The following is an 11,666-nucleotide window of genomic DNA, read 5'->3' as shown; positions in this document are numbered from 1 at the left end:
TTCCTTTGGACTCTGGTGGAGATTGGAGTTAGAAATGTGCTCTCCCTTTAATAGATAGGAATCTAGGCCTTTCTCTCTCTCTTTACCAAATTCTTATTCTCCTTAATAAATGCTTAAAAGTCTAACTCTTGCTAAAGCTTATAATTTATTGGCGACCACTCATTAGATATTTTAGACAGACTAGCTAGAAATTTAGCCCTTAACACCTAATAAAAGAAAGAAGGATTTGTTAATTGCATACTACATGCTAGGTGCTTTACCAAGATTATTGCGTTTGGCTTTACTTCTGTCCTGGAATGCTTTCCCTCCTCCTCCTCTTTGCTTTGTAGTTTTTCTTACTAACGTGTGCTGGAGCCAGGTCATACTGGCTTTGGAGAGCTGATTGTTAAATTTTCAGAGAGTCACTACCTATCAGGACTTGATTTATTGTTTTGTTGATAGTCTACACTTAAGAAAGTGATAGGGAAAATGTTAGTAATGCATAGTAAACTTAAAAGTATGTTACACATTCCCTCCCACCCCAGTTGATTGATTTGGAAACATTTACCAGCACATCCTTGCTTGACTCCTTCAAAACTTGACACAAATTTTACCTTCTGCATAAAACCTTTCTGGTCCCCTCCCCCCCCCCCCCGACCTATACTCTGAGTTATCTTCTATCTTCTTTATTTCTTGCATGTCCATATTTATTTACATCTCTCTCTCTTTCTCTCTCTCTCCTTTTTTTTTTTTTTTGCTGATTGTTTTATAACCACAACAAACTAGTACATCGGATGCCTTGTACAACAACAAGATAAAGGCTTAAAGCTCGAGGTGTTCCCATGGCGATGCTGAAGATAGTTCTGTCTCTGGTATTTGGAATTTAGGCTGCAGTCCTTGTGATTTGGATAGCTCTGTGGCAGGAGGCACAGGCCTTGCTCTAACCAGCCTTGAAAAGGAAAATGGCAACCTGGCCCAGGTAGAAGTAGATGAAGTGCTTCGTCTCATGCGTCACGTAGCTGCCAAAGTTCCTCCCCACAATGCAGTGCCAGGTGGGGTTATACTTCTTGTCAAACTCCTTCTTGATATGGGCTGCGATGTCCTTCTCTATGCTATACTTCTCCAGGGTCTGGGTGGCACACTCCACGGAGTCCTGCTGCATCTCCTCCGACATGTCCGCATTTTTGATTACGGCCTTGCGGTCACACATGGTGACCGCGGGTCGGGGGCGCTGGCGGCTGCGACGGGTCCCGGCGGGAGGGGGCGGCGGCGGTGGCGGGGGTGGCGGCACGGCTCAGGCACTCTGTCCGCCCTGGCAGGTGCTTTCACTGCCTAAGCCCTTGCTCCTATTTACGTCTCTCTTATTAGAATGTGAGATTCTTGAAGACAGGGGCACTTTTTTTGGCCTTTTTTTCCTATCCCCAGTACTTAGGCAGAGTAAATACAGTAGTAGTAAGTGCTTAATAAATGCTTATTGACTGACTGACTAATAAGAATAAGAGGCCAGAGGCAGCCTGGAGCAATAAATTGTTGTTGTTCAGTCGTGTGATCCAATTTGGGATTTTCTTGGTTGAAATACTGGAGTGATTTGCCATTTCCTGCTCCAGTTCGTTTTACACATGAGGGAACTGAGGCAAGTCCCCAGGGACCCACAGCTAGTGTCTGAGGCTGGATTTGAACTCAGGTCTTCCTGACTCCAGAGCCAGTGCTTTATTCCCTAAGCCACCTTGCTGCCCGGGCACAGTAAAATGCTGAAATTGGAGTAAAGAAGATGTTGTTTCAAACCCTCCTTCTGACACCCTCTGAGAGAGCCAGGAGATGTCTTTTCACCTCTGTAACCTCAGGGAACTCCCCAGGATTTGTCTGCTAAATCAGGAGTAGGTTATTCTGAGCATCAGTGAAGGGAGCTCACTCTATTCCTATAGTGAGGCTGTACAGGGAGGAACATCCCAAAAGTAAGCCAGGCCAGGAGTAAGTTGAAGCTATTGGAACTCTTTCAGGACCCAGTAGAGTACTACATTATGCATTAAAGAAATAATTTTCTAATGTCTACCTCGTGGTCTGCAAGAACTAATGGAGTTTCCAAAAGTGCTTGATTTACACATGGGAAAACTAGCTCAGCTGTTCAGAGCTTCCATTTTTATTTCCTTGCTGTTTTGTGGACACTTTAGGCAAATTCTGTTGTTATGCAGATATTTCTATTCCCAGCTGCATTCACCCAAGTCCATTTAACCATCTGACATGTGCTGTTCTCTAATAATATGCAGAAAATGGAGAGAGCCTGGAGACCTAGCATGAAATATTTATTAGTCCCTCTCCAAATCTTAGTTATCTTTCTGGATCTATTCTCCATAACAAAACTGCACCTGGAAGAACTAGACCCACCACCATTAAGCCTTGGGTTCTCCAAAATTAAACATGGCCTGAAAGAAATCCATTTTTCCTCTTTTCCACTGTGTGTGACATTCCAGATGTCAAATTTTCCTGTATTGGTTAGTGGATGTTCAAGGGGAAGAATTTGGAAAATTTTACTCCTAGGCTTTACAAAAATCCCCTCCAAGATGCTCATTACATCAATATGCACTTCCCCCCTTCCCCCCACCCCCCAAGATCTGTATTTCTGGGGAAGGAGAGGAAGGAGTAGGAGGCCTGGGTGTGTCTGAGGCAAAGGGGAGTCTGTTTGCTTTAGGGAAATTTAAAATGTGACTGCAACTTAATAAAATTTAACCCCACCAAGAAGATACCAGGAGGAAATTGGAGATGTCAAATATAAGCTGTTCTAACAGCAAAGGAATTAACTTTCTTTAAAAGTCTGATATGTTTCATTTTAAAAAATATGTTCATCTCTAAATGTATTCATCAGCCATTTCCTGTAACAAAGAACAAAAAAGAAAGAAAAAAGCAGTTAAGAAAAACCAACCAACACATCAACCCATCTATCTATCTATCTATCTATCTATCTATCTATCTATCTATCTATCTATCTATCTATCTATCTATCTATCTACCTATCTATCTATTTATTGTTCTCCATACCCATAGTCCTCTACTCCTACAAAGGAGGGAGGGAAGTAGTCTTTCAACTCTTCTTCAAGGCCAAGATTGGTCATTGTAGGAATTGTTTCAACATGTATACCAGATGAGAGTTAGAGGTGGCACTGAAGTATAAATCTCTCATCACTTGCTTCTGGGATAACTCTTATCCTATAATATCTTTGCAAACAGAAACAGAAGCATGGTACTACACTGGCCAGGCATTCATTCCAAGAGAAAAGTAGAGCAAACACTTTGATAAGACAGGTGCTTTTTTTTAGTATTAAGATAATTTTAAAAATTTTCCTATTATGAATTTACTTTTGCAAGAATTTTCAAGGTCTTTGCTTGTCATTGCACAAATAAGCCAGCACAGGTTAAAGACAGATGGGAACACTGCAATTTATTTATCCACTCAATAGTATGACACATGCCATCAGTAAGTGGTGGATAGCTGTCTCAGAACTTCACAGATTTTATTCATATACATATATACACACACATATACAATACATATATGTATATATATACATATACACACACATATTGACACACATGTCTCTCTATATATGCATATCTGCTTGTGTAGATATGCATAACACATATGTGTGTATTGTATAGGTATATGTGTGTTTCCTAACATTTAGGTTTTTTTCCAATGACTTCTGTCTTTTCATTATGTGGCAAAGTATTTAAGCTTCAGTTTCTGTATTTGTCCTTCCAATGAATTGTTATTGTTCAAAGCATTATGCTTTTGTTGTTGAGTTGTTTCAGTTGTCCCACTCTCTGTGACCCCATTTGGGATCTATCATTAATTTTCTATCTCTAAGTCAGTTCTCTCTCTGTGTCTTTTTGCAGGACAATGAGGGTCAAGTGACTTGCTCAGGGTCACATGGCTAATAAGTGTCAAGTGTCTGAGGCTGGATTTGAACTTGAGTTCTCCTGAGTCCACTGAGCCACCTACCTGCCCCATGAGTTGTTATTGTTATAATTTTTCAGTGTGTCTGACTCTGTGACCCAATTTTGTTGTTATTGTTCTTGTTATTTTTGACAAAGATACTGGAGAGGTTTGCCATTTCCTTCTCCAGCTTATTTTATAGCTGAGGAAACTGAGGCAAACAGAGGTAAGTGACTTGCCCAGGGTCAAACAGCTAGTACATGTCACAGGGTGAATTTGCACTCAAGAAGATGAGTCTTCCCGACTCCAGGCCTAGAACTCTATCCAGTGGGCCACCTAGCTGTCCAATGAGTAATCTGAATTAATATTTAAAGTACTGACTAATTTGATCTCCTTGCCGTCCAAGGACTCTCAAAAAATGTTTTTTAGCATAGTCATTTGCACTGGACCAGTCAATAAAATATCTTCTTTGTCAGATAGCTAATCAACATTTGTTAAATTAGATAGGATAAAGGGGAAAGGGGATGAGTTCCTGGAACTCTTCAAAGTCCTATTAAGTTTTCTTTTGTAGCAATAAAGTGATTGGGGGAAAGTAGGTACTGAAGAAGGTATTCAGTGCATTTAGTGTCACACAGAAAAAGAAATAAAATAACATCAAATATAGCACAAAATGGGGTCCATTATGTTCTCCAAAACTATCCACTTTCAACATAAACAAACATCATTGAACATGAACATTTTCTTATACAAAGAAGACCAGAGAAAGAGGATTGTACAGGACACCAGGAATTTCAATTCCATTCAGCTTTCTGAAAAAGTAATTCAGAAGTTCTAATACTACCTTTCTTCCCTGTGTCCCCTTCTGAACTTCATTCTGATCTCTTCTGTGTTTTAAAAAACATTATTCATTTTCTTTCTTTCTTTTCTTCTTTTTTTGGTATCACTCTCACCTATTCTCCCTACTCTCCTCCCCAAACCCACCCCTGTTAAAAAAAAAATGTGTTTTACCTCATGCAAGATCACAGGAGCCCTGGAACTCACACTTCATCAGTACTCTCTGCCCCTGGGACCCCTACCTCCCTCTGTTTGGAGGGCAGAGATCTCTCCTCCTAGAACCTCCAATTAAGGAGGGATCCTAGGTCAGCCATATATATCATCATTTCCCATGCAACTATCCAGCTGTTTTCCCCTGACCTTCTCCATGATGCTCCAGGTCAGGTACCTTCCCCTCTTCTGCTATCTTTTGTTTGTGGTCTTCCCCCATTAGATTGTAAGCTCTTTGAGGACCAGGATAGACTTTTATCTATCACCAGCACTTAGCTGAGGGCCAGACACTCTGTAGGGGCTTAATAAATGTTTATTGACTGATTGATATAAGCATTGTTAAGCAAAATGAATATATTCATTGACCTGGAAAACAGCAGTCTCAATCAGTACTTTTAGTCCTTAGCTTCTCTACTTAGAGGTGGGAAGCAAGATTAATTCTCAGTCTTTTAGAGTTGTGATTGGCCATGGCATTGGCATTGATTAAAGTTCTTTTATCTATCTATCTATCTACCTACCTACCTACCTACATACCTACTTATCTACCTATTTATTTATTTTTAACATTCTTTTAAGATTTTGAGTTCCAAATTCCCTCCCTCCTTACTACCTCCTCCCTCACCTACTGAGAAGGCAAGCAATACTTCAATTATACATGTGAAATAATGCAAAACATGTCTATATTAGTGATATTTTTTTAAAAAGCAAGAAAGGGGGCAGCTAGGTGGCGCAGTGGATAAAGCACTGGCCTTGGATTCAGGAGGACCTGAGTTCAAATCTGGCCTCAGACACTTGACACTTACTAGCTGGGCAAGTCACTTAACCCTCATTGCCCCACAAAACAAACAAAAAACAAATAAAAAGCAAGAAAAATAAAGTGACTAACTTTTTAATAAAACATAAAATTTAATCAGTTAAAACTAAACTCTATGTATAAGGGAGTTGGTCTTTGAAAGCCAGGAGTTAGTCACATTAATGGGCACAGACTGAACTGAATTAATGCAACCATCTCTAGTGATCTCTGTGAAGTACTAAGAAGTCCCTTAGTTGGATTATGTAGGGGAAGTGTTCTGGACTGGACTAGTACATTTGATATTGGAACAGTAAAAGGCACTGAGAGCATCCAACAGTTAACAAAAGGAAGTTTGTCTAGCCATAGCAGGAAGAAGACATTCAAAAAGGATTTTCAATTAAAACACTTTTGAGTTGACTAGGATGAGCAAAGTGCCTTTGACTGAATTTCCCATCATTTTTCATCAGTCCAGAATCAGAAAGTTCCTGGATCTCCTCATGGTTTTTCTGTACTCAGGTGACCAAGAAGTGACATCAACAGCCTGAGCCTTTAGTCCCTTGAGTTAATCGGGTCTTGAGGACAGTCTCAACACCTTTTAAGGAATAATTAGCTTAATTTGAATGGAAGGGAAAAATTAGGACATTGCTCTCACCACTGCCTGAGCAATGATGGGGTCATCTCTGGATGACCCTTAAAAGACAGTACAACAGGGGCAGCTAGGTGGTGCAGTGGATAGAGCACCGGCCCTGGAATCAGGAGTACCTGAGTTCAAATCCAGCCTCAGACACTTAACACTTACTAGCTGTGTGACCCTGGGCAAGTCACTTAACCCCAATTGCCTCACTAAAAAAAAAAAAGACAGTACAACAATTTGACAGGTGGTCAGTTCTAATGAATCTAGGTGTGACCTGGGTTTAAGAAGGACCCTGGTTCCTGATATGTAGAACCAAAAGGAGCTGGAAAGGGGAAGTTGTTTGAAGCTAGGTGGAGTTGGGAGAGGGGAAGCACAGACATCACTGGAGGAAAACAAGTTGTGTGCCATGTGTCTCTTTAGCCTTCTATATATTTGACTAAAATAGTGCTTCTGTCTTCACTTGAACATTAAAGAGCGTTGTAGAGCCTGACTTCATGCTGTGAGAATCAAGCCTGGTGAAACAGAAACATGTCTTCATTTGCTAAGGCTGGCTGGGTGAAAAGCAGGATTACCTAGGAGGTAGGCACCCTTGGTTTCATGTGTCATTCCTGGAACATATTTGCTCTGTGACTCTAGGCAAGACAATTAGCTTTTCAGTTCTACAGGCAATTCTCTAAGTGTTTAAGGTACAGAACAGTTAGGTCCTACACAGATAAAATCATAGCTCTGGACAAAATGTGTTTGCACTAATTAGAAGTACAAATGGTGAATTTGCTAATTGTGTTTTCCTCGATGCTGACAATTAGCTAGAATTTCATAATGAACAATAATTAATGTCTAGATGAATGGACGTAAACAGATGGGTATAATGATGATTTTAATAAGTAACCTGCAGGTTTCAGAATGAATCTTAAAACAAGAAACCCATGGAATATGCCTCCTGTTAGAATCCACACTCATACTGACTCAGTAGATCAAGGATGGAACATGGCTTACCTCCCCAGTGAGAGAACTCTACCCCCACTGGAAATGTTGTAAAAGACAAATCATCATCCCATGAATAGTGTGTTTTAGAATATTTTCCCTTATACTCTTGACTCCTTTGCTACCCTCCCCCAGCCTCTCAAGTTTTGGATCAGAGTTCTGGGAAAAGATCATAAGGTTTAGCAAGCCTTTTTGTTTGTTTGTTTAGTCCATGAACTCAGGCTTGACCTGACATATTCTGTTATCTTCCACACCCTCTTTCCCCAGGAGGTCTTTCTCTTTTTGGCTCTGCCAATTGCTGTTACTCACCATCAATAGTCCAGCAAAGGGATGATTAGGTACTGGATAAAGCTTGTGTTGTGAGTAGAGAGAAGAGGATTGATGCTAGAGATATTAAAGAGGTTGAATTGACAACCTGGTGAATTGCTTGTATATGAGGGATATATGAGAATCAAGGTAAACTTCTAGGTAGGAAATCTGAGTGACTAGAAGAATGGTGGTATCCCTAAAAGAAATAGGGAGGTTAGGAGGAAGGGTAAGTTTTAAGGGAAAAGATAATGGGTTCTGTGTTTGAGAGGACTGTGGGGGAAAAAAGAAGAGATAACCATGGGAAATCCAGTTGACAATTCTACTAATGCAGTTGAAAATGAGAGTCTATATCTCAGTAGAGGCATGAGGTCTAGATTTGTGGATTTGGGATTAATTTTCATAGACAAGGTATTTAAACTCATATTAGCTGATGAGATCTCCAAGAGAGAAAGTAGAAAGAAGAGAAAAGATCCCAAGATAGAACCCCAGGGTATACTCATACTTAGGAAATAAGACAAGGATGATGAACCTGGATAGAAAACCAAGAAGGGATGCTTTAGTAGATAGGAAGATAACTTTGAAATAGCACAACAACAACAACAACAAACCAGGTTCAAGATGATATCTGGAAGGAGAAGGTGAATAACAGCACTGGATGCTTCAGAGAGGTCAGTAATGGTGAAGACTGAGAAGAGGCCATTGGGTTTAGCAATAAAGAGGTTGTTAGTGACCTTGGAGAAAACAATTCCTTTTCAGTGGTGAGAACAGAAGCTAGATCAGAAAGAGCTGAGAAGTGAGTGGTTTGTTGTGTCTTATTGTCTTGTTAGAAAAGCCAAAATTTGGACACTTGGTGGATTTAACATCCTAAGAGACTCCTCTGCAGACTATAACCTTTGAGATTATTCAGGGCTCCTCTCATGCATCTTCCTTTGAAATGCAGAATAGACTCTTTTATGATTCTTGTCCAGCTTTTTGAGTTTCTTTGCTCTCTAATATCTGGCCTGACCTGGGACAGCATTTTGTTTGCCTTCCCACATCAGGCCTTTTCCCCTTCTAGAGGAAATTCCTAATTGCCCCTGGCTTTGATGAAGGCAGCCAGTAGATATGTCAGGATAAGCTCAAGCCTTTAGAGGCTTTGCTGTTCAAATGAAAAGGGAACCTAGAACCCCAGGATTATTTGGGTCACTAGACCTTATATAGATAATGACCAGATATAGTCTCTCCTTCAGAGATTAAAATCAGGATATATACAAAATGGTCACTAAAAGTTAAAGGCAATGAGACAGTCCCTTGAGCCTGGTAACCAGGATTTTATTCCAAAGAGCATTAGTTCCTAAGCTAAGAGTATTTTTCTTCCTAAAGAGCATAAATCTTGGGCCTAAGGATCTTATGTTAGAGATAAGAAGTCTCTTAGGCAAGACTCTGAAGGGGATAAGGCAAGTGACTCCTAAGGGAAAAAAACTAAGAAAAATCTCCACCTCCCCACCTCTACCCCCAAAACCCAACAACAAACAAACAAAACCTTATTATTGGTCCTATAGCTGTGTGACTACTTTCCTTGAAGTCCTACAAAAGCCTCTAACCTTTGAACTAAAAGAGCCCGGAAGATTCCATTCTTCTCACTGTAGATGAGAACTTTAGCGGAAGCCAAGAGTTAGCCCAGCCTTAGCTATATTCTCAAGAGACTTGGGTTGCCCCACTATACTTACACCCTGACCATTCATGTTTCCTACATGTGTGCACATTATATGTGCTTACTATGCATGCTCACTTTTCCCATGCATGTTGTGTTTGTTGGAGAGTGTGCCCTAAGTTTATATGGGAAATGTGTTATCGCTATTTTTCTTACTGTGCCATTTGATTCAATGCCTTTGTTTTAAACTAATTGTGCCATCTGGCTAATGATTAAAAGTAAATTTATTGGTGAGGGCTTTTGAGCTCTGTTCTTAGTGGATTCAGCTACTTAAAGTACCTTAAGCCTGGAGCCTACATCTCCTTCAAGTTAAAAGACCATTTTCTAGAAGCAGGTCACAAATAACCTATTAAAAAATATATACTTGTTATCTTTTGCATTTCTTGTAGACTAGTCACCATTAATTTTTTTTTCTTTCTTTAACAAAGAATTGTGAATCTCATCTTTAAGAGAGAGAAATGTGACATTTGTCCCAGGGAATCTTAATTTCTCTCTCCCATCCTCTTCTTTTTCTTCTTCCTTTCTCCACCCCCCTCCCTCTTATGTAAATATAAAGAGAGAGGAAAGAAGGGGAATGAGGGGGCACTATTAATGCTGAGGCTACATAAGGCTCTCATTTTTTTTCTTTTCTTTGACATGTTAAGCACCACTGTGCTATAAAAAAAATGCACAGTTCCATCGCCCATCAGATTTACAACTGAGGAAGATAAGACAGGCAAACATAATGATACAAATGAAAAGTCAGAGTTTAATGGTTTTGGTCTCCAGATGGCCTTCCAAAAATCAGAAATGCATTTTAAATTCATCATGGATATGGTCTCCTCACATGAGATTAAAAAGCCTCAATTCCTAATAGAATTAGAATCTATAGTAGATATAAAATTGCATCTGTTTTTGAAATGTTACATATAGAATCCAGTTGACTATAAAAAAAAATTTTTTTTAATCCTCTATAACAGGGCTCCCTGGATGGAAGGTTATCAAAAATCAGATTTTACAGATGGCTCACTTCAAAACCATTGGGAATACATCATCGACAATCTAGTCAAGGTTCCTGATGATTTTGTTGATCCCATAAAAGCTATGGAAGGAGGATGAAGTAGTTAAAGTTGAATCATGATCCTAGATCATAGGAACTCTTATGTGGACAAAGTGTGTCATTGGAGTGTATCTTCTTTGTTTAAGAAAGATACAGTAAACCTTAGACTAGCCAGATTACCTTGGGAAGATACAGTAAACCTTAGACTAGTCAGATTACCTTTGGAATGTCTCATTCTGGATACTGCATTGAATTGTTGGAGTTAAATGATTTGCTCAGGGTCACAAAGCTAGTAAGTATCTGAAGCCAGATTTAAACACAGATTCTCCTGATTTCAAAGCCCGTGCTCTATCCACTACACCGCCTAACTACCCCTTCAATTGAGGATTGAGACATTAATTTCCAGGACCCAAAACAACAATTAGGTTTAAACATCTCCCCTGCTTAAATCCCCCCCAAGCCCCAAACCCTTGCACATGAAAAATTGCTTTTCTACTGTTTACCTATTTCCTTAAACAGCTCACAGAACATAGTTTATCTTCTTTTTTCTTTCCCACATATATTTTGTTTTTTTAATTCTAATAAACATTTTTATTTTAAGTTTTGAGTTCCTAATTCTATTTCTCCTTCCTTCCCTCCCCTCTCTGAGGCAGTAAGCAATCAGATATAGATTATACATGTGCAATTATGTAAAACATTTCCATATTAGTCATTTTGTAGAAGGAGACTCAAATAAAAGAAAGAAAAGAAAGAAAGTGAAAAAATAGCATACTTTAGTCTGTGTTCAATCAATATCAGTTCTTTCTTTGTAGGGGGATAGTATGTTTCATCATTAGTCCTTTGGTATTGTCTTGGATCATTGTATTGCTGAGAATAGCTAAGACATTTACAACTCTTCATCAAACAATATTGCTGAAATTGTGCACAATGTTTCTGATTTATCTTCTTTTTCAAAATGATTTTTATTTATTTATTTATTTTTGGAGGGGCAATGGGGTTTAAATGACTTGCCCAGGGTCACACAGCTAGTAAGTGTCAAGTGTCTGAGGTCACATTTGAACTCAGGTCCTCCTGAATACAGGGCCAGTGCTTTATCCACTACGCCACCTACCTGCTCCCGCCCTGATTTATCTTCTTGACCTCTCTTTGAAGCATGTGCCACTGCTGACCACCTTTTCCTCCTGGATACTCTTTCTTCTAGGTTTTTGTGACACTGGCTTCTCTCCATTCTCACCTCCCTGTCCTAACATTCCTTCTTAG

General features: G+C 39.6%; 1 protein-coding gene across 1 annotated transcript; it reads right to left on the bottom strand.

Moving 5' to 3' along the window:
- Positions 1-917: 917 nt before the first annotated feature.
- Positions 918-1,246, bottom strand: LOC122756177 (dynein light chain 1, cytoplasmic-like). Its single transcript, XM_044005339.1, has one exon. It carries the CDS (start codon positions 1,187-1,189, stop codon positions 920-922), a length of 270 nt encoding a protein of 89 aa, XP_043861274.1. The 5' UTR covers positions 1,190-1,246; the 3' UTR covers positions 918-919.
- Between the last annotated feature and the right edge of the window lie 10,420 nt (positions 1,247-11,666).

Source organism: Dromiciops gliroides, chromosome 4 (assembly GCF_019393635.1).
Source record: "Dromiciops gliroides isolate mDroGli1 chromosome 4, mDroGli1.pri, whole genome shotgun sequence".
Lineage (NCBI taxonomy): Eukaryota > Metazoa > Chordata > Mammalia > Microbiotheria > Microbiotheriidae > Dromiciops > Dromiciops gliroides.
This window is presented reverse-complemented; position numbering and strand designations above follow the sequence as displayed.

What these genes read in the sequence shown, in the direction of transcription:
- LOC122756177 (XM_044005339.1), bottom strand. Translation starts at nt 1,189, where the DNA reads ATGTGTGACCGCAAGGCCGTAATCAAAAATGCGGACATGTCGGAGGAG.